This window comes from Miniopterus schreibersii (assembly GCF_964146895.1).
Source record: "Miniopterus schreibersii genome assembly, chromosome: 6".
Classification (NCBI taxonomy): Eukaryota; Metazoa; Chordata; class Mammalia; order Chiroptera; family Miniopteridae; genus Miniopterus; species Miniopterus schreibersii.
In genome coordinates this window covers 91,001,636-91,023,958 of record NC_138107.1, presented here as the reverse complement: position 1 = coordinate 91,023,958, position 22,323 = coordinate 91,001,636, and the positions used below count along the sequence as shown (strand labels likewise).

The 22,323-nt window shown below is 46.3% G+C and overlaps 2 protein-coding genes across 12 annotated transcripts; one reads left to right on the top strand and one right to left on the bottom strand.

Annotated features, from left to right (window-relative positions):
• Positions 1-4,199: 4,199 nt before the first annotated feature.
• Positions 4,200-12,113, bottom strand: LOC308559222 (uncharacterized protein). 9 transcript variants are annotated; one of them, XR_013999110.1, is made up of 6 exons: positions 11,928-12,092; positions 11,423-11,644; positions 10,386-10,457; positions 5,305-5,425; positions 4,902-5,023; positions 4,200-4,453 (listed from the first exon to the last, which is right to left on the bottom strand). XR_013999110.1 is itself a non-coding variant. In XM_081141628.1 (2 exons), exon 1 carries the CDS (start codon positions 8,565-8,567, stop codon positions 7,605-7,607), a length of 963 nt encoding a protein of 320 aa, XP_080997754.1. In that variant the 5' UTR covers positions 8,568-9,119; the 3' UTR covers positions 4,200-7,141; positions 7,177-7,604. The 9 variants fall into 9 exon arrangements, 1 of the variants encoding a protein (XP_080997754.1); XR_013999111.1 differs by lacking the exon at positions 4,902-5,023; XR_013999112.1 differs by lacking the exon at positions 10,386-10,457 and having other exon boundaries at positions 4,200-5,023.
• A 69-nt stretch (positions 12,114-12,182) lies between these two features.
• Positions 12,183-19,529, top strand: PDCD2 (programmed cell death 2). 3 transcript variants are annotated; one of them, XR_013999108.1, is made up of 6 exons: positions 12,183-12,508; positions 12,893-13,132; positions 14,096-14,227; positions 15,925-16,028; positions 17,374-17,479; positions 18,690-19,529. XR_013999108.1 is itself a non-coding variant. In XM_081141614.1 (6 exons), exons 1-6 carry the CDS (start codon positions 12,226-12,228, stop codon positions 18,846-18,848), a joined length of 1,032 nt encoding a protein of 343 aa, XP_080997740.1. In that variant the 5' UTR covers positions 12,184-12,225; the 3' UTR covers positions 18,849-19,529. The 3 variants fall into 3 exon arrangements, 2 of the variants coding, with proteins under 2 accessions (XP_080997740.1, XP_080997741.1); XM_081141614.1 differs by having other exon boundaries at positions 12,184-12,508; positions 17,366-17,479; XM_081141615.1 differs by having other exon boundaries at positions 12,184-12,508; positions 14,141-14,227; positions 17,366-17,479; positions 18,690-19,521.
• The last annotated feature ends 2,794 nt before the right edge of the window (positions 19,530-22,323 follow it).

Here is a 22,323-nt window from a genome sequence, read left to right as displayed (position 1 = left end):
AAACCCTAACCCTATCCCTAAACCTGTTAGCCCTAACCCTAACCCTATCCCTAATCCTAAACCTAACCATATCACTAACCATAACACTAACCCTAAACATAACCCTAGACATAACCCTAACCCTAACCCTAGCCCTAAACCTAGCCCTGATCCTAAGCGAAACCTAACCCTAGCCCTACACCTAACACTACCCCTAACTCTAATCCTAGCCCTGACCCTAACCCTAAATGTAACACTAGTCCTATCCCTAACCCCAACCTCAACCCCAACCCTAAACCCTAACCCTAAAACTCTAACCCTAAAACCCTAATCTTAACCCTAAAACCCTCACCCTTACCCCAACCCTAAACCCTGACCCAAACCCTTTCCCCAAACCGACCCCTGACCCTATACGCTGACCCTATCCCTAATCCTAAATGTAAAACTATCCCTAATCCTAGCCCTACTCTTAACCCTATACCTAGCATTAGCCCTAACCTTAACCCCAACCCGAACTTTAACCATAGCCCTAACCCTTACCCTAGCTCTAACCCAAAACCTAACCCTAACCCTTCCCCTCAACTTAACCCTAAAGTCCTAACCCAATCCCTAACCCTAAAACCTTAATGCTAATCCTAACCCTATACTAACCCTTTTCCCCTAACCTCTAAACCCATACCCTATATCTTAACCCGATACCCTAACTCCTAACCCTTCCCCTAACTTCTACCCCAACTCCTACCCCCTCACCCCTACCCCCTACCCCTTGCCCCTAATCCTTAACCCCCAACTCCTAACCCTAACCCTAACCTTAACCCTTACATCCTTACCACTACAGAAATGAAGCTGCTGGCACATCGTTCTCTAGACATTAAGATTTCCTTATTAAATTCAGAAAGTGTCAACAATCATCCAAGTGATTCAAGTTGCACCAAAAATGCTTCCACAGTTAACTATCCCATCATACTGACGTTGCCCACTGCCAAGGAGTGAATGCAAAGTCAGTGTTGGAGATTCAAGAGAAGGAAAGAGAACCTGTCGAAACACCCACCATGTGCAGGACAGTGTTGACGCTGGCAAATGAATAATGACCGATGTGTCCTGACCCTGTATGAGTGCCAACGCCTGTGCTTTTACAGCTTCATTCAGTGCCAGTCTGCTGAACCCCAGAGGCCATAAGTCACCCCACATCACCCTTCTCCTGGGTGGGAGGTCGGGTCTCACCATGAAGTCCTTCGACACCTCGACAAGACGGCATTTTCTGACCACCGTTGACTGACTTGAAGTCCATTGTGATGTTTCCGCTCTTGAGAAAGAACGTGTCATAGGATCCAACTACTCAACTTAAAACCAAAAAGTAGACTCGTGAGTGTTGTGGGACATGGACTCACCCAGGGAGCTGAGAACAGCTCCTAACAGGCCCGTCGACGGAGTGTGCGTCTCAGGGGGCCCTGCAGGCAAGAGCCTGGAAACAAATACTTTCTCATTCTGATGTTAATTTATGTCAGCAAAATGTGTCTCCCCTCTTCCCAAACAGATGACTGCCAGCACGGGCCCCAGCTGCACACCTGGCCCCTCCACAGAGAAATGGTCTTTGTTTCGACCTGGAACTCATTTACAACATTGCCCAGCATTGGATGAATTCTCTAGACCTGTCAACAGGGAACTGATGTGCTGCTTGGGGGAGCCGGAAAGAAGGGCTATTATATCTGCTGTCACTCAGCCTGACACATCCTAACTAGCTGCATGAGCACAGAGAGCCTAAACAGGACACCGGCCCTGTGGTTTTCCCAACCTAGAGAAGCAGCCAGGCTCAGGGACGCAGACGCATGCTGAGTCTGTACCCCAGGACCTTCCTACACCAACGGTCCTCTAACCACCTGGGCATCACTTGCATGGCTGCTGTCTCAGAATAACCTGTAACATGAGTCCTCAGAGTCTCTCTCGAGCACCAGGTCTGCAGCAAGACCATGAAGGAGGCACGATGAGGCAGCTTCTCCTCTGCATCAGCTCAAGTCCCCGCAGAGGCCTGAGGACAGCTCTGACAGCCACACAGCTTGTCACCTCTGCAGAGCAGGCAGCTGCTCCCTCCCCAGGGCTCCTCCATGCTCAGCTCTCATCCCACAGCTGCCTCCATCTGTGCCACTCTCCACATCTCACGTTACAAACTTCCCTGAAGGACTAAATTTTTCAGCTTGTCACCTTCCAATATGGAGTGTCTTAGTGGCCAAAGTTCTTGAGCCAGGTCACTTGAAGGGCCACCGCTGGCTTATACACTGGTTCTTTTTCCCCCTTTTATCTCCAAGCCACACTCCTACTCGCTGCCACTAACAAAGGCCCCCACTCAAAGTGCCCAGTGTGCGTGGTTGTGTGCTGCACAGGGTGTTGTGCTCATGTACACATGGTCATAAAGTGCATCAGGTGCATCTCTATATCTCGTTTCCCTAAAACCTGGTTCTTACCAGGTGGGGTCAAGCCCCACCTCCTCTATGAATGTGATAAAAGTAGGGATACTCTTACCAGAAAACTACAGGAAGGGAACCAGAAAATTTTTCACACAATTTTAGGGCACTCGCACATAGCAAAAGCCACCTGTGGACCCGGGAGCATCAGGAGCTCAGGCTGGACCCTTGTTGGAGATACTGGCCCTTGGCCAGAGCTTAAAGGCCTAGTCTGATCAGTCATAGCCAGGGAAACAGGGCCATGTGGCAATTCTCGGCATTTCTCCCAAGGAAATAATTCTAAAAGCAAAAGAACAATCTAACTGTCCAATTTACGTGAATAATAAGATAAGTCATTACACCAACCAAATGTTGGCACCATTTAAAATGGTCATAAAAATAATACAAGAAGCCTAGCTGGGGTGGCTCAGCAGTTGAGCATCAACCTAGGATCCAGGAGATCGCGGTTTGATTCCCAGTCAGGGCACATACCTCGGTTGCAGGATTATTGATCCCCAGCAGGGGGCGTGCAGGAGGCAGTAGGTCAATGCCTCTTATTATTGATGTTTCTCTCTCTCCTTCTCCCTTTCTCTCTCTGAAATCAATAAAGACATAAAAATAATAACATGGGGGAAATCATAATACATATGTTGTATAATTATAACAAGGAATGAGGTGACATAAGATTGTGTACACAGTATGTCTAGAGCTAGATTTGCTTTTAATCCTGTTCATAAAGAAAAAAGACTGGAAGGAAATGAACCAAAATGCTGAAATGATTGTGTCAGAATCGGCCTACGTAAATTTTCCTTATCTCATATACATTTCATAACGAAAGTAAGGCTGCCTCATAGTCCTGTCTACTCTCTGCTTCAGCTCATACAATTAACTGTCCTAAATATTAGGAAAGCAGCTTGCTCCGTAGAGAGGGGACTATGACATACAAACATAAAATATCATTGTGAGCTTTGTTCTGAAGCTCTTTTAGCAAAATCATCTAGTTACACATGACAACATTCTGGGGGGAAAGGTCAATCCAGTTAAACATTTCATCTCCAATGTCACCTGCGCCCACCATCCAGCCCTGCTCCGTGGCTGGAACCTCTGCTCCGTGATTCCTGAGCACAGTCACAGAGTCTTAATTTTTGGTAGTTTGTCATCCCAATTTTTAAATATTTTGAAAAAGCATATAAATCAATAAATCACACATGCTCCCATTTCTTACAATAACAACGAGCTATATGGTTCCATTACACCTGTAAACTTCAGTGTATTTTGATATACAGAAACAGTTCAGATTTTGGGAAACTGTTCAGCTCCAACTCCAAGTCTAACTGTTAACTGGGCCATACCTGCTTCCCCTGCAAATGCAGCTGCTTCACAGCTCCATTAGCAACATCAAAAGGCCCTGGAGACTTTGATAAAGTCAAATCTTTGTGATTAGATAGGATGTAAAACAATGTTAAAGAATCTAAAAAACAGAAGCATTTGCTTTATAATGTTCTCAGTGCTCTTTATAACACTAAATACATTCTCCTACTTTTTCTCAAAGTCCCTAGGCAGAAGGCACACATGTCAGGTGCTAATTAGGACCTGATCATCAGCATCCCTGTCTTACTGAGCAGCATAATAAATTAAATACGAAGCATCCGCAGGTGACATGAAGGTGAATAGCAGAAGCAGCTCTGAGTTCAAAGCACCCACTTACCACTACGCTTCGTAAAACGTAAACCTGTCGTTCCGATCTTGTACCAATGTCATCCACCCTGAAAGCAGTGATGACTCAACAAGTATTTTATTTAAAACGTGAATATTTGACAGTTTTACATAAATTGTGACCAGCTACAGAGACTCCTCCTTTGAAGTCTGGGTTCCGACTCAGAAAGAGTGCGTGCAGACGGTTTATCTCCGTTACCACCTTTTCCACAATCTTCTGACAGTAGGTGGGGCTATTGTAAAACAGAATATCTAGCAAGGTTTAGTTGGTAAAGTGACAAAACCGACCAATACTTGGTAAAGTGATTTTAATATTCCTGTTTAGAAAGAAAAAAGCATGTCAGTAGCCACCTTCAATTTATGAATTTTTTTCAGTTTATATTTTGAGTCCTGAACATATACTGAGTAAAAAAGTCCCACAAATATGAGTTGATTTTGTAGAATGAGTTATCCTAAATAAATCAAGATTAGCAAAAAAGCTGCTATTTATGCCTTTAACAGTACTATGAATTTGGGGAATTTCTGAAGAGGTATCATATAAAATAAGGCTTATGAAAATATTTTTATTTTTAAAGAAGAAAGCCTACTGTTTCATTTTTCTTCCAATTTATTGGAAAGCGGGATACCTGACAAAAACTGTCAGTGGAAAGGACAATAAAGTATCAGGAAGTAAGCAAGGAGCTTAATGGAATTAAGATCTTCCCTGATTTGAGAATGGCCACAGCAAAGTTCAACAACATCCAGAGAAAGAAAACACCCTCATACCAGGGCCCAACATGGATAAATGCTGCTTGCAGGATCAGTTTTATTAAACCATGTGTCCTGAAACATGATGACTTGCGCCAAAATTCAGATGTTATTAGCCTGTGTCTTAGCATAAATGTTACCTAAAAATAAAAAAATAAAAAATTTTTACCTAAATCTGTGGTTCTCAATTGAAAGCATTGAAAATTGAGTGGGGGTATTTTTGGTTGTCACAGTGCCTGGTGAGTGCTGTGGGCACTTAGACTAAGGATACTGAATGGGCTAAAGTACACACTCAACAATCTTTGCCAACTTGTTATGGCAGGTAACCCTAATCACTGTTTCTTTTTGTCATCATTCTAAAGAATGATGCTAAAATAGAGAAGTCTAGAAGTGGCACTGGTCCTAAACAAATTTTACTCACCGTGGGGAATTTCATCAAGGTTATCATCAATTCCACACTTTACAACCCTGGGCCTTGTCTGTCCATCTTGTGTGGTCCCCCATTCATCTGGCACTGACGAAGGCTGGAACTGAACAATAACCTTCGAGATACAACAGAAGGGTTATGACAGCTCCCTACCAAATTCATTTCCACTACAGACTAAGTAATGTATTTCAATACAGTAAACTACTTCCTAGTATGGATCCTTTATACATTAAGTACTAGCACCGTTCCCCCCAAACCAATCTGTAATGATCCTGCTATTGATCATTAACCATTAAAACTAAGCAAATCAATACCATTATTTCCAATGCTAATGTTGGAAAATAATACAACTAAATCAGAATATACCTTGATTTAGAAATGTAATATGAACATCCAAGCTTACACATTAGAAATTAAGGAAAAGTTACCTGAAGAGAGGAGCCCATTTACAAATGCATCTTCTGTGCCAAACACTGACTGACCCACACCTTTTAGGAAGGTATAGTTTAATCCAACTATATTACATTAAACCTGATATCATAAGAAAATATTTTAAAAAAATGAATGCATGCAAGATGTTATGCAAAATTTTTGTTTGTACCCAAAATAGAAGGTCAAAAAATTTAAACAACAAAAGGACACACGTGCTTCCGGTCAGGAGGAGAACCAGGAGAGTGCAGAAGAGGCTTTATTTTCATTTTGCACCTTTTCATACTGTTTAAGTTCTGCTAACATGCACATGTGTTTTTATTTTTATTTATTTTAGTATCAATAAGGACTACAGAAGTGGTTAGAACATAGGTTATTTTATAGTTTCCTTCAACAATAGCCTATGTTCTGAGCAACGACTGCATGCCAAGCACTGTGCTAGGTGCTTTTGCATGAATTCCCTCACTTCACCCAAACTATGGCCTAAGGAGGTAAATCTTACTGCAGGTGAAGAGCCTGTGGCTCAGAGGGATTACGGTTGGTAAATGAAAGGATACCGATGGTGCCCACCTGTCAGGAGTGGGCTGGGCAGGGGCCTCCTTGGCCTCTACTAGTTGGATTAGATGCCTACGATTCTGTTTCCAACTCCTTCAGATTTTAGGAAGTCCCACATTTTGTGCCTGTGTCTCGCGATACTTCCTGCCTCTCGTGATGGCTCCTGCCTCTCACGATAATAGCCACCTCTCGCGATAGTGGCCGCCTCTCGCGATGGTTCCTGCCTCTGGCGACACTGCCTGCCTCTCCCAATAACAGCCACTTCTCATGATTGTGGCCGCCTCTCGCGATAATGGCCACCTCTCGCGATAGTTTCCACCTCTGGCGATACTGCCTGCCTCTCACGATATTTCCTGCCTCTCGCGATAGTGGCTGCCTCTCACGATAATGGCCACCTCTCGCGATAGTTTCTACCTCTGGCGACACTGCCTGCCTCTCACGATATTTCCTGCCTCTCGCGATAATGGCTGCTTCTCGCGATAGTTCCTGCCTCTCGTGATAGTTCCTGCCTCTCGCGATAGTTCCTGCCTCTCGCGACAGTGGCCGCCTCTCACGATATTTCCTGCCTCTCGCGATAGTTCCTACCTCTGGCGACACTGCCTGCCTCTCACGATATTTCCTGCCTCTCGCGATAATGGCTGCTTCTCGCGATGGTTCCTGCCTCTCGTGATAGTTCCTGCCTCTCGCGATAGTTCCTGCCTCTCGCGACAGTGGCCGCCTCTCACGATATTTCCTGCCTCTCACGATAGTTCCTGCCTCTCGCGATAATGGCTGCTTCTCGCGATGGTTCCTGCCTCTCGCGATAGTTCCTGCCTCTCGCGACAGTGGCCGCCTCTCACGATATTTCCTGCCTCTCACGATAGTTCCTGCCTCTGGCGACACTGCCTGCCTCTCACGATAGTTCCTGCCTCTCACGATGGTTCCTGCCTCTCGCGATAGTTCCTACCTCTGGCGATGCTGCCTGCCTCTCGCGATAAGGGCCGCTTCTCGCGATGGTTCCTGCCTCTCACGATAATAGCCACCTCTCGCGATAGTGGCCGCCTCTCACGATAGTTCCTGCCTCTCGCGATGGTTCCCGCCTCTCGCAACAGTGACCACCTCTCGAGATAATGGCTGCCTCTCGCAATGGTTCCTGCCTCTCGCGATAGTTCCTGCCTCTCGCGATGGTTCCTGCCTCTCCCGATATTTCCTGCCTCTCATGATACTGCCTGCCTCCCGTGATGACTCCTGTCTCTCGCGATAATAGCCACTTCTTGTGATTGCAGCCGCCTCTCGCGATAGTTCCTACCTCTGGCGATACTGCCTGTCTCTCACGATATTTCCTGCCTCTCGCGATAATGGCCGCTTCTCGCGATGGTTCCTGCCTCTCGCGATAGTGGCCACTTCTCACGATAGTTCCTGCCTCTCGCGATGGTTCCTGCCTCTCGCGATAGTGGCCGCCTCTCGGGATAGTTCCTGCCTCTCGCGATGGTTCCTGCCTCTCGTGACAGTGGCCGCTTCTCACGATAGTTCCTGCATCTCGCAATGGTTCCTGCCTCTCGCGACAGTGGCCGCCTCTCGTGATATTTCCTGCCTCTTACGATACTGCCTGCCTCCCGTGTTGACTCTTGTCTCTCGCGATAATGGCCGCTTCTCGCGATGGTTCCTGCCTCTCGCAATGGTTCCTGCCTCTCGCGATAGTGGCCACTTCTCACGATAGTTCCTGCCTCTCGCGATGGTTCCTGCCTCTCGCGATAGTGGCCGCCTCTCGGGATAGTTCCTGCCTCTCGCGATGGTTCCTGCCTCTCGTGACAGTGGCCGCTTCTCACGATAGTTCCTGCATCTCGCGATGGTTCCTGCCTCTCGTGATGGTTCCTGCCTCTCGTGACAGTGGCCGCCTCTCGTGATATTTCCTGCCTCTTACGATACTGCCTGCCTCCCGTGTTGACTCTTGTCTCTCGCGATAATGGCCGCTTCTCGCGATGGTTCCTGCCTCTCGCGATGGTTCCTGCCTCTCGCGATAATAGCCACCTCTCGCGATAGTTCCTGCCTCTCGCAATGGTTCCTGCCTCTTGCGAGTGGCCGCCTCTCGCGATAGTTCCTGCCTCGCACAATACTGCCTGCCTCTCTCGATGGTTCCTGCCTCTCGTGACAGTGGCTGCCTCTTGCGATACTGCCTGCCTCTTGCTATAGTTCCTGCCTCTTGCAATAATGGCCGTCTCTCGCGATACTGCCTGCTTCTCACTATAGTGGCTGCCTCTCCCGATAGTTCCATTGCTCACAAAACTGCCCATCTCTCCCGGTAGTGCCGCCTCTCCCGATAGTGCTGTTGTTCACAAAACTGGCTGCCTCTGGTGATAGTACCTGGTTAGGAAACTGTCAGGTAGTAGCTGCCTCTTGTGATAGTGCCCAGCCCTGACCTTTGACCTCTAACCCTTGAACTCTGGCACTTAACCTTTGACCCCTGACCCCATGGCCTCTGACCCTTAGCCCTTGACATATGGCCCCTGACTCACAACCTAGAACCCTTTAGCTATCGACCTTTGAACCCAACCCATACCCTCTGACCCTTAACCTACAATACCAGAAGCTTGTCCTTGACCTTTAGCCTATGACCTTGTACCCTTGAAGTCCTCTGACCCTCGACCGACAAACTCTGACTTTTGAACCCTGACCCTTAACCTTTTATGCGACTATTCACATATGACCCTTCGCTTCAAACCTCTAGCCTTAGAACTGTCACCTATGGCCCTAATCCCTAGCCATAATCCTAAAACCCTAACCCCAACCCCTTGCTTTTGCTGACACTTGACCTTTGACCTGTTATTCCAATATTTGACCTTTGATCTCTGTCCCATGACCCTTGGCCCACGACCTATGACCCATGACCCTCTGACTTCCAAACTTTGACCTCTAGTTTATATCCTTCAACCTTTGAACTTTTGACCTGAGACCCTTGACCAATGACCTTAGACCCCATGGTCTTTGAGCTATAACCCTTTGACCCTTAACCTCTGGCACTGAGCCCTCGAACTTTGCCCTTTGCTCTTTGACCTCAGAAATCAATCTGAACCCTCAACCCATCCCATCTCGTCCACAACCTCCTGACCCCAATTTCAACCCTAACCTTAACTCTTATCCTCAGCCTGATCCTCTAAAATTCTAATCTAACTTAAATGGGGGGGAAATATCATTACAGTAAATCAAACACAGTGAAATGACGCTACGACAATGCACAGTAGACACGAGATGCAGAAGGCTAGTGTTGGGGAATCTGAGCAACCTCTTCCAAAGAAAAATATATAAACGATATTTCTCTGACATTAAAAACTTCAGTGCACCAACAGAAGCTATTCAAAAAGCAAAAAGCCTGTGAAATCCAAGAAAATAGTTACACATTATATCTCCACAACCATTGCGGATAAGCCAAGACCATAACCTTGGCAGGAAGTCAAGGGAAAGACAGGTAACTGGTACGCAGTCAGGTCTCATGGGCCTTTATTAAGAAAAACATTATGGGTTATTTTTAATTTATAAGTTATTATGATTCCAGTTTTGTTGCCTGCTGCATTTATATTTTGTATTTAGTATAATATTTATAGTTTAAAGGCATAACATTTTTTTAGTGCTTACAATTCAATTATGAGATGGATTTTAATTTATTATGGTTCATTTCCCATTGGAAACATTCAGGTGCTGTTATTAGATTCCCGCTAGTTGTGTAATCGGAAGCTCTAATTTTATGTTTGATTGTGTTTTAACTGGGACTAAGGTTGTAACAATATAATGCTGTAAACTACAATTACTACTTAAAATTTCAGAGGCCAGGAAAATAGTAAGTTTTAGAACTAAATTTTTTGTGCCTTAGTAGCAGTTTGAGAGACATGTTTTTCATAGCCATTCTAGTTTTTATTGGAATTAGTATAGTTAGTGGTAAATATTGAGTTAGGGGGTAGGTCACTGTGCATGGCTTTCAAAGCTCGAGCAGGGTTAACTGGCAGTTACCCATGCTGGCACTGTGTGATAACAGCCCTTGGATCTCCTCTAAGTCAGCTAATTGCATGTGAATCCCTGTCTCAGGGTAACCCAAGCAGAGGCAGCAAGCTACTTACCTTCTTGGGCCACGGTTCCTCTGGATGGGAGGAGTCAATGAATTACTAAAGAGAAAGTGCTCAGAAGGATACCTGACAGTATGTTTGTTTAATAAATGAAAAAAAAAAAAGGAGATAAAGAATCTTTATTTATATAAAACTCCTATCTCCTCAGCAAACACAAACACCGGGTTTAAAACAATCTTTGTGGCACGCACAAACAAGCATTACTCCACTTGAGATCCGGGCCAACGTTCAAGCTAAATGTGCTGGTGCTGTCACCTGGAATGCTCACTGGGCTGGATCACAGAACATGACCCAGTCCCTCTGGTCTCTCAGTGGAAGCCAGCAACAGTGTTCACGGGGCACAGAAAGTCCCCAAGGTAACTGGGAGTGTTTATTCTGGGGACTGCATGCTTAGCAAGAGCCCTCAGCTTTACATTGTGCAGGAACCCAACACCAGATGGTCACTGCGCGATCACCACCATTTTTCGTGTGCTTCTCTGTCACCACCCCCACCCCAGGTTGACTAAGCCAGGTCCTGCCCGGTGTCAACCTACTGAAATTGTTGAATGAATAGCACCTTTGGGCAAATGCCCACCTTCCAGGACCTCCCCTCAGTTCCTCAAGGCCCCCCAATGCTTCTGTTGGCTTGGTTACTTTCTAGGCTCAGTGTCCAATCCAGTGACATGGCAGCAGCTAGTCCCAGGACTGGGCAAGAGGTGGGCACCCAAGTGACTAGGTGAACAAAACATGCCTTGAGCGAACATGACAGGGAGAGTGCACTGGACAAGCTGTGGGCTGATGAAGTAGCCCATGGCTCGTTCACAAGCCAAGGTGCCCAGGAACTCCCCTTCGCTGTAGGTGCCTGATGGGCACAGCTGTGGAGCACCCTCCGCTCCCATGGGATGTGCTGAACCCAGGCCAATGATGGGAGCAGAGGGTCCAGTCTCTAGCCCGAGTGTCAGACAACCCACAACTTAATAGCAGGGCTCTCTGCATCTTTTGGAAATCTACCAGAAGGCATTCTGTAGACATGGGTAAGGCCCAGTCCTCACCTGCTGGCCTCAGCGCCAAGAGGGCACACACCTAGGAAGCACTCATGCACGTGGGCCCTGTGGAGAGCACGGCCACCGCTTGGGGTCTGGCTGCATTGCTGCTGGGGGTGGGCGGGAAGAACAGGGAGACACCACGGCTGCTCTGCTCCGCGACCAGGGACGGAGTTCCTGACTGCCACCGTCCCCAGTGGGAACAAGCCCAGAAGGCAGGAGGGACTCGAGCTGCAGAGGGAATTCTGGGTTTCCCCACCAACGTCGCGCTCCACGGGCAGCCCAGAGCAAGGCGCCGGGGAGAGGCCCGGCGTGGCCTGAGGACCCTACCCCAGCCGCAAACCCAGCCCCGACCCTAACCATAACCCCAACAAGGGCAGCCCTGACCACTAAGCCCTGAGCCGGAAGCCGCACACTGCACCCCAACGCGAAAGCCCGGCCCCAGCCTAAGCCCCAACCCTTTAACCCTGGGCCCCGAACCCTTCCCCCCTCGACCTGACGCCTCCTCTCTCACCGGCCTAACCGCGCTCTTCCGTCCCCTCAGCCCGTTCCTGGCGCTCGGCAGCACCTCCGCTCCAGAGAACTCCGGCCTCTCCGGCCCGGCTCCGGCCCGGCCCACGGTGGCGGAAGCGCGGAACCCGCGGCAGCAGCGCTTCCCGCTCCCAGGCGCGAGACCGGAAGCCCGCCACGCCCTCGCTGTGCTGTCCAATCGCTTCTGGTCGGCTGCCCGACGCGCCTTCCGGGGCCCGCCTCCCACCTTCCGCCTTCCGGCCAGGCGGGGCAGGGCGGCGCCGGGCCCGCGCTCCTGCACCATGGCGGCCGTGCGCGCCGGGGCGGCCGAGCTGGGCTTCGTAGAGGCGGCGCCGGCCTGGCGGCTGCGCAGCGAGCAGTTCCCCAGCAAGGTGGGCGGGCGGCCGGCGTGGCTGGGCGAGGCCGGGCTGCCCGGGCCCGCGGAGCTGGCCTGCGCGCTGTGCGGGCGCCCGCTGGCCTTCGTGCTGCAGCTGTACGCGCCCCTGCCCGGCCGCGCCGACGCCTTCCACCGCGGCCTGTTCCTCTTCTGCTGCCGCGCGCCGCCCTGCTGCGCGGGCCTGCGTGGTGAGCGGCGGGGCGCCCGGGGGCGGCTTCCCTCGGGTCCGCGTCCCCCCGACCTTCTCACCGGGTCGGCGCTCGGTGCGCGCTCGTGGTCGGACGAAGTCGGTGTCCGGCAGCTTCCCGGCCTTTCCGCCGCCTGCTGCTCCGGCGACTACCTCGATTAAAGAGCAGGCTGGGCGGGCTCGGTCGTGGGTCCCAAACTGCTCTCCAGGCTTAAAGACTCCTGTTCTTCCGCTTTCCTCTCCTTTCAGAAAATAAGTTCACTGAAAGCAAAGACTGCCTTGTCTTTTAACAGGTGTCTTTTCAGTCCTGTATGGAATGGAAACTAAAATATCTCACTTGACATAGTTTCATTTAAAATACAGTGTTTCTTCTCATTTTTCTTAGTTTTTAGAAATCAGCTACCCAGGAAAAATGACTTTTACTCACATGAGCCGCCTTCTGAGGATCCTCCCCCAGCGGGGGAGTCCGTGTGCCTCCAGCTCAAGTCCGGGGCTCATCTCTGCAGGGTTTGCGGCTGTTTAGGCCCCAAGACGTGCTCCGGCTGTCACCGGGCGCATTACTGCAGCAAGGAGCACCAGACTGTGGACTGGAGATCGGGGCACAAGCAGGCGTGTAGACAGTCGGGTGAGTCCATCTTATTTTTTAATTTCAGCTCAGTTTCATAGCATCTGTCAACCCAGGTTTTTTTATTTTGTGGAGAAAAGTTAAAAGTAGAAAAGCTATAATACTTTTCAGGCATTAGGTAGCAACACCTTTATGAAAGAGGAGCTATGAGCCCTGGCTTGTGTCTCAAGTGGCTGGCTTCTGGCTTGATCCCCAGTAGGGAGGTCCAGGAGGCAGCCTATGGATGCCTCCCCTTCTTTCTCCCACCTTCCCTCCCCCCTCCCTTCCTCTCTCTTTCAAAATCAATTTTTAAAAAGTGTCTGAAAAAAAGAGCTGTGAGATCTTGCCCACTTAGTTATGTCTCATAGTAGAGGCACTTAACTTGTGACCTACAACCTAAAATGCTGGAGCTATATATATTAATTTCCTAGGGGAAACTGTTACTATATGGAGTATCCTTTAGAAATAGGACACTGCCCTAGCCAGTTTGGATCTGTGGTTAGAGCATCGGCCCTTGGACTGAAGGGTCTCAAGTTCAATTCCGGTCAAGGGCATGTGCCTCAGTTGCAGGGCACCTGTCTCTCTGTATCTGTCTCTCTCTCTGCCTCTTTTTGTTTCTCTTTCTCCCTCTCCCCCTTCCTCTCTCTGAAAAGTAATGGGGAAAGTGTCCTTGGGTGAGGATTTAAAAAGGAAATAGGGCCTGGCCGGGCGTGGCTCAGCGCTTGACCATCAACCTAGGATCCAGGAGATCGGGGTTCGATTCCCGGTCAGGGCACATGCCTGGGTTGCGGGCTGCAGCCGATCAATGACTCTCTCATCATTGAGGTTTCTCTCTCTCTCTCTCTCTCTCCCTCTCCTTTCCTCTCTCCAAAATCAATAAAGATATATTTTTTTAAAAAAAAAATAAAAAAGAAATAGGACACTATTAGACCATTTTCAAAACCAAGTTATTACTAATGGTGTGAGTTACCTTTTTTGTTTCAGATAATTTGGACAATACTGTTCCAGATCACAACTTCCTTTTTCCAGAATTTGAAATTGTCATAGAAACAGAAGATGAGATTACACCTGAAGTTTCTGAAAAAGAAGATGAACCAGAGATTATAGGGAGCATGGGTAAGGAGTCAGTTTCAGAGCTTTATTCATTAAGTGATTGTACATAATGCTTGAAACAAAGGGTTGAATATGTCAAGAAGAGAGGTACTGATACGAAATGTCAACTCACTTTGGGGGCTGCAGTATAGACTTTCCAAATACTGCCTTATTTCACAATATCCTTCCTGTACCTCCCACCTTGACAAATGTCAGGCACATTCTGGTTCCATAAAGATGCACCAGAGGAAGAATCCAGGTGGTCACTGGGTAGGCTGCACAGGATGCTGGAAAACAGTAAGTTCATCTGCATCAAGGTCTGTTCCTCAGATTAGGATGGTGCACGTGAGTGCCTGGAATTTCTTTTTTATATTTTAGAGAGAGGAAGGGAGAGAGAGAGAAAACAAAGATTTGTTGTTCCACTTATTTATGCATTTATTGGTTGATTCTTGTATGTGCCCTGATTGGGATCGAACCTGCAGCCTTGCCATATCAGGGATGATGCTCTAACCAACTGATCTACCCAGCCAGGGCCAGCAGGGCCCTTTCAAAGTGAGTTTCTCTTTCATCTGATCAGTTTTACATAATGCAATTTGGTTGGTTCTCTAGAGCTGATCTACTCCAAAGCCTCTGCTGATCAAATACATAAGAGGCTGATTGGCAGCAGCATTTATTCAATACTTACTTTGCATCAAGGGCTTTTGTGCATGATCTCATGAAAATCAACAAATTAGCGACACTACCCCATTTTGCTGTGAGTACTTTGAGGTTCTGGGTGTAACGTGTTTGTCACGTAACTGACCCAAGTTATTTTTACAACTGGAGTTTGAGCTCACGTCTCACCAACTAGAACTTGAGCTCTTAAGCAACACCACCGAATTAGATTTTAGATTAGAATTTTGGCTTACTGGTCTATAGTTCATCAAAGGACATCAGAAATATACATTGATACTTGTCACAAAGACTTAACTCCTGTTGGCGACATCTGTGGTAGAAGTAGCCGGGGTCCCAAGAGCTGAGAGCGCAGAAGAACAAGCTGGCAGGTCCCACGTGAACATGATGGCTAAGCAAGCGGACCAGCTGGGAAGAGAAATGTGAGGCATGAGGAGACCTAAAGTAAGAGTCCAGGTGGCTTTAGGGCACTAGTGATAAAAAGGGCTCACAGCCTAGCCTCTGTGGCTCAGTGATTGAGCATGGACCCATGAACCAAGAGGTTCCTGGTTCGATTCCCAGTTAGGTCACATGACCAGGTTGCAGGCTTGATCCCTAATAGAGGGTGTGCAGGAAGCAGCCAATCAAGGGGGTTTCTCTTTCATCATCGATGTTTCTCTGTCCCCCTCCCTTCTTCTCTCTAAAATCAATAAAAACATTTTTTTAAAAAGAAGGGCTCACATTTGTTGTGTGCCCTGTCTTGTGCTGGGTACAGCCATCCTGAGCCCAGGACTTGGGTCTGTTCTTTTAAATGTGAAGCTTTAATGAAGAAAGTGCTCACTAGGAGCCTGTATAGTGAATAGTGCTTCCTGGAGTACCTGGGAATTCAGATGGTCTTACAGAACCAACCTGAATGAATTTAAATAGGGAAAGCCCTTGGGAACATCTGCCCTTCATGGTCTGATTCATTCAGCACTTGGTTGTTTGAAACTGGCTGCCCTCGGCCAGTGTGAATTGTCAAGTCACGGGGATTATTCCTGTTGCCATAATGGTGGTTGATGTTTTTTCAGGTGAAGCACCCGAGGAAGAATTGGATTCCATGGCAAAACATGAATCCAGGGAAGACAGAATTTTCCAGGAGTTTAAAACTAAAATAGCCCTGGAACCAGAACAGGTAAAGTAGAACTACATAGCTCCCTCTTGTTCCTTTCAGGGGTTATTTTAGGGCTGTCATTCCTAGAAGCTGTCTCATTACAGCAGCCCTTCACACAGGAAAGGGATCTTTGCAGTGCTGATCTTTCTAACAGTTATTGGCACCCGGCCGGGCGTGGCTCAGCGGTTGAGCGTTGACCTAGGATTCAGGTGATCGGGGTTCGATTCCCGGTCAGGGCACATGCCTGGGTTGCGGGCTGCGGCCGATCAATGACTCTCTCATCATTGATGTTTCTCTCTCTCTCTCTCTCTCTCTCTCCCTCCCTCTCTCTCCCTCCCCCTCCCTCTCCTTTCCTCTCTGTGAAGTCAATAAAAATATTTTTAAAAAAAATTTCCTAACACTTATTGGAAGAACAAGTTAGGCTGGTTATCATATACGATGAATGGGGATGAATGATATGCTGCCTGTGATACATGGAGTTCAGGCAATGATAACAGAAAGAAATTTCCCCCCATTTTCTGCTGGACTTTGGCTTGTAAAACCAAAATGTCATGTTAACACAAAGACACTAGTTTTGTAAAACGAATCCTGGAGCTACATCATGAGCTTCTGATGTAATCACAACCACAGTGTGAAAAAAATAGGGTGATTGCTCAGCACATTTCCCTTGCTCATCTCTGCTCTTCCTCTTCACTCCTCATTGTGAATTTGAACGGCAGTCACAAGAGAAAACTCGGCCAAATTTCCATAAAAGGGTCACTGGATCAAATCAATATCCAGGGGCTCACAGGAAGAGCCAGTCTAGGTCTGACACACTGACAGGGTGGTTTTTAGCACTGTGTATGCCTTTAACAAAACATAGGAAAACCACTCAGTTATATATTATGAAACTTACTTCTATATGTAGTATTTACCTAAACACCATGTTTCACCTGGTATTTGTCCCTTTTAAAATATTTAAGGCTTGATGTTTCTCTCGCTTCCTCTCTCTGAAGTCAATAAAAACATTTTAAAAAAATGTTTAAGGTTCCTTAGACCTGTGTGAAGGTAAGCACAGAAAGTTGCATTTTGGATTCAGAATGGGGAAATAGGAGTTTTGTTATTCCCTTCACAAAATATTCACAAGATTCAGGTTCTAACCATGTTATCTAAGAAATGTAATTTTGATACCCTGAGTTAGAGAAGCTGAAATAATTGCTTTGATAACACTGAGAAGACATAACTTTGAGAATGTGCCAGGGGCGGGGGTGTGGGGATGTGGCAGTAAACTCCTTTCAGAAAGTTCCATCAAGTGTAGGAGCAAATGGAACTCTTAGGTGAGATGTGGGTGATTGGAAAATGATCCTAATTGTTTTTAGATTCTCAGGTATGGCAGAGGGCTTGCCCCCATTTGGATCTCTGGTGAAAACATCCCCCAAGAGGAGGATATTCCAGACTGTCCCTGTGGTGCCAAGAGAATATTTGAATTCCAGGTATGACCTTAAATAGGGACTGTTTTACTATGGAATTCCCCTGCTTTATGTTTTTAAACATTATAAAACTTTGTCAAAGTAACATATGCACAGGGTCTGTGTGGTATTGAAGAAGTTGCCCTCTGCATCGTGAATATCAGAACTTTTCTGCCCCAAGAAAGGGCTTAAAAGTGTCCCTTACTGCTTTATCTGGAAGTTATTTCCTTCTCTAAATAACATGATTTTTCTGGTATTTGTCATTTAACTAGTTTTCAGACATCTGTTGACTTCTACTACAGTGAGGGTTTACAGTGTTCACTTTTACCATCTGGACCATCCCAACCTCCCAGTGTAGTTACTGCATTATTTTCAGTGCCTTTGTTGTTACCTTTGTAATTTTAAATACTATGCTTTGTCCAATTAATCAGGGTCTGACTCTCTACTTTGTAAGAGGACTGTTTTAGAGCTTACTCTGTTTAGTCTTGGTTTGTGGAGTTATTAGGAAAAGAAATGGATGTAATCATTAAGATAAATATTTTTCAAAAGCATTGTTAGCATCAAAATCATTTGGGGTTGGGTGGAAATCCTCTTTACCTGTGGATTCACTGACCTTACAGGGTGATAGGGAATACCTGTTCCTTAGGGTGGAAAGAGGATTGTGAGGACTGCATCCAACACTGGTTGGTTCTTAATCCCAACACCGAGATGAGCTGCTGGTGTATGTGAAGCAGTTTCATATCGGAGGCAGATCTTCACTCTTTTCCATCGGACTCCTGGGATCCCCTTCTACACAAAGACATCAGTAGATTTCCTTTTTGTATTTATTACTACTCGTGTTTCTTCAAAGTCATAGTAACAGCATCTGCTGTTCACATGACGAAAAGTAAAAGTTGCCCAGATAGAAGCTTCAGTCCTGTTTTGTGGCACATTATTAATAAAATTAATTAGGTCACCAGCCAAGCCAAATGTATTGGCCAGTCTCTTATACTTGGGAACTTTTTTCTCAAATGGAAAGGAAGGCACCAAGTGAAGTAGAGAGGGGTTCTGAGGACAGAGCTGCAAGATATTTTTACATTATCAAAGACATTCATTGCATAATGTTTATAATCCTGTGTAGTGTGGACACGGAAAGCTCAGGATCCCTCTAATCACCCTGGCAGGGAAGGTCTGTTGAAAGCATACAGTGCTCCTCACTTGAAGCAGATCTCTGACTGTGTCGTCCTCTCCTCAGGTTATGCCTCAGCTGCTTAACTACCTAAAGGCTGACAGATTGGGCAGGAGTGTTGACTGGGGCATCCTGGCTGTCTTCACCTGTGCTGAGAGCTGCAGCCTGGGTACTGGCTACACAGAGGAATTTGTTTGGAAGCAAGATGTAACAGATACACCTTAAAGACAACCTCGAGCCCTGGCCAGCGTGGCTCAGTTGGGTGTCTAGTGTACCAGGAAGTTGCCAATTTGATTCCTGGTCAGGGCACATGCCCAGGTTCCAGGCTCCATCCCCAGTAGGGAGTGTGCAGGAGGCAGCCAATCAATGACTCTGTCATCATTGATGTTTCTCTCCCTTCCCTCTCTCTCAAAATCAATAAACTATTATTTGAAAAAAAAAGAAAAAGGCCCTGAAAAGCCTTAAAAATGCTCATGATCTCTTGGACCTTGCCATTCCAGTTTTTAGTACTTTATCCTAAGGAAAGAATCATACCAGAGAGGGGCACAAAGATATTTTAGGCATTATTTACAATTTCCAAATATTAGCAAAACAAAAATGTCCAGCAACAGAGAATTACATCATTTCTGGTGTGTCTGTCCAGTGGAAGGTGGTGCACTTTTAATGACAGACCTGTATGCACCAAATGAGGTACAGATCTGAACTGACACAAAGATACCATTATAGATGGCATTCCTAGTATGAGTGTATATTTTTTAAAATATTTGTACATGTGTATGTGCATGGAAATAAATCTGGAATGACATACTAGGTGTGAACTGGTTAAATAGTGGACTAAGTGAAATAATCTTTTTACCTGTATGTATTTCTTCAATAAAAATGGTTATATGCCTAATTCAAAACATCACTCAGATCGATTTCCCCCCTAAAACTTACAGTAAAAGAAAAATATTTGGGTAAAACCCCAGAAGACTTGTCTGGTAATCAGGTGATTGGCACAGGCTCTAGTATACATGGAAATCCAGAGCATGAGAAAAATACCAACCCCACTAGGCAGGTGAGCACAATGAAGGGTGCCCGACTGTTCTCAAGCAGCAGCAGAGTTAACAGGTAAGGAAAAAGGTTTGTGGCCAGACAACCTACAAAAAGCTCTAGTTCAACCTTGGTCAGTCAGTGGTGGTGCTTACAGACGAGACTGACAGGTGAGCGCACTGGTCTTCCCTTCACATCTCAAACCAACGCACACAGCAGAAAGCCAGAGGAAGGGTGCAGGAATCCCCGTCAAAATGTCCCTGGGTCAGCCACAGGATGGTCCCATTACTGAGCCCAGGAGATCAGCTTTCAGGTGCATCTGTTTACACAAGTAGCTCCTAAATCTATGCTGTTAACCATTCTAAGGCTCCTGCCGGCACCTAGCAGTTTACAATTACCTTGTGATAATTTCCAGTTCTCTACCCCAGTGATGCCCACTCAGCACTAAGGCAAAGCTGGAGAGACTGCTGGTGACCAGTGCTTGCAGACCGACAGCAAATTCCGAGAACTGTTTCCCGGTTACTGTAATCTACATGGTCGTGTTCTCACACACCTCCCTGCTAACCGGGAAACGCACTGCCACCTTAAGTCTTTTTGGAGGTAACATCACTTGCTAATGTCACTGACTTCTTGGCTATTTCACTATATTTGTATCGGAAAGTAGTGGCCTATTAGTCCATGTGTGTGTATGTGCATATGTATGTGTAATTCATAAAGATGTACATATAAAGCAGTTTTCATGGGAAACTGCAGTACAGACTTCCCATGGGGGGAATCTGTTCAATACAACTTTGAAAGAGGGAGAGAATGGTGTTAGTCTTGCAGCTGGGGGTAGTGTTAAGTCTGAGAATCAACCATAACTGGTGATAGCCCATGGCTACCAGAGCACACATTAAAAGTCCTCATGGCCTGGCCCATGTGGCTCAGTGGATTAAGTGTCGCCTGTGCAACAAGAGGTCACTGGTTCGATTCCCAGTACTGGGTGTGCAGGAGGCAGCAGATTCATGTTTCTATCTCTCCCTCTCTCCCTCTATTAAAAAAATCAATAAAAACATTTTTAAAAGAGGTTAAAATAAGTAAATAATAGTCACACTTGCTAGGAAGCTCAGTGGCTTATGGAAAATAGGACTAGTGGGGCCTCACATCCCAAATTAAAATAATTGTTATCGTCAGTATATGTTACAGTAGGTTTTCCAAAGTAGAACAGCATCCTGACTGCTAAGGACTTTTCAGGCAAATCCTTATGGTCTGTTTATTGGAACACATCACCAGAAGATGTGGACATTCTTGCAGGCACGTTGGTAGTAACCAGCCAAGCTGCCCTTTAGATGTGTATCCCCACCAAGCTCTGGAAATGATGGCGAGTGTCCACAGGGCCTTTCTACAGGGAGACAGACTAGTACAAGTCACCAGAAGTAAAATGTCACAGCACCAACTTGGGACCCATGTTAAAAAAATAGCAACTAACAAATTTTCTGAAAAGGAAATAAACTGGTCCCATTTATAATAGCATCAAAAACAGAAAAATACTTAGGAATAAATGTAACTGAAGTTAAAGAACTCTACTCTGAAAACTATAGGACACTGAGGAAAGAAATTGAAGACAAATAAATGGAAAAGTATTTTGTCTTCATAGATGAGAATTAATATTGTTAAAGCGTTACTGCCAAAGCCATCTGTAGATTCAATGCAATCTCTATCAAAATACTAATGGCAATTCTTACAGGAGAAAAAACACTCCTCAAATTTATGAGCCCACAAAAGACCCTAAGAAAGAACAACAAAGGAGGAAGCATCACACTTCCAGATTTCAAGCTACACTATAAAGCAATAGTCGTCAAAATAGCATTATACTGGCATGAAAACAGACACACAGACCAATGGAACAGAATTGAGAGCCCAGAAATAAACCCACACACATATGGCCAACTAGTACTTGACAAAGGCTCCAAGAATACTCAATGGAGAAAAGGCAGTCTTTTCAATAGGGTGCTGGGACAATTGGATATTCACATATAAAAGACTGAAACTGGACCCACATCTTATACTGCACACAAAAATTAAAAATGGATTAAAGTCTTAAATGTGCCCTGGCCAGTGTGGCTCAGTTGGTTGAGCATTGTCCCATGCACTGAAAGATCATTGGTTCAATTCCGGGTCAGGGCACATGCCCAGGTTGCAGGCTCGATCCCTGGTGGGGTGTGTGTGGGAGGCTGCCGACTGATGTTTCTCTCTCTTCCTCTCTCTCGAAATTTAATAAAAACATATATTTTAAAAAAGACTTAAATGTAACACCTGAAACCATGTAACTCCTAGAAGAAAACAGGAATAAAGCTCCTTGCAATGGTTGTTGGTAATGAATTCTTGGACATGACCCCCTAAAGCACAAGCAACAAAATAAAAAATTGGGACTACATCAAACTAAAAAGCTTCTGCACAGCAAAAAAACCCCCAAAACCCCACGAAACAAAAACAAAAAACCGACAACCAAGTGAGAAGACAACTTGTGGCCCAGCCAGGCGTGGCTCAGAGGTTGAGCGTTGACTTAGGATCCAGGCGATCGAAGTTCAAATCTCGGTCAGGGCACATGCCCGGGTTGCGGGCTTGATCCCCAGTCGGGGGCGTGCAGGAGGCAGCTGATCAATGACTCTCTCATCATTGATGTTTC

Excerpts from the sequence above, each read along its gene's own strand:
- LOC308559222 (XM_081141628.1), bottom strand. The coding sequence starts at position 8,567 with ATGGGCAGTTTTGTGAGCAATGGAACTATCGGGAGAGGCAGCCACTAT.
- PDCD2 (XM_081141614.1), top strand. The coding sequence starts at position 12,226 with ATGGCGGCCGTGCGCGCCGGGGCGGCCGAGCTGGGCTTCGTAGAGGCG. Across the intron at positions 14,228-15,924 it reads AGAGATTATAGGGAGCATGG|GTGAAGCACCCGAGGAAGAA; the intron begins GTAAGGAGTCAG and ends ATGTTTTTTCAG. Across the intron at positions 16,029-17,365 it reads TAGCCCTGGAACCAGAACAG|ATTCTCAGGTATGGCAGAGG; the intron begins GTAAAGTAGAAC and ends AATTGTTTTTAG.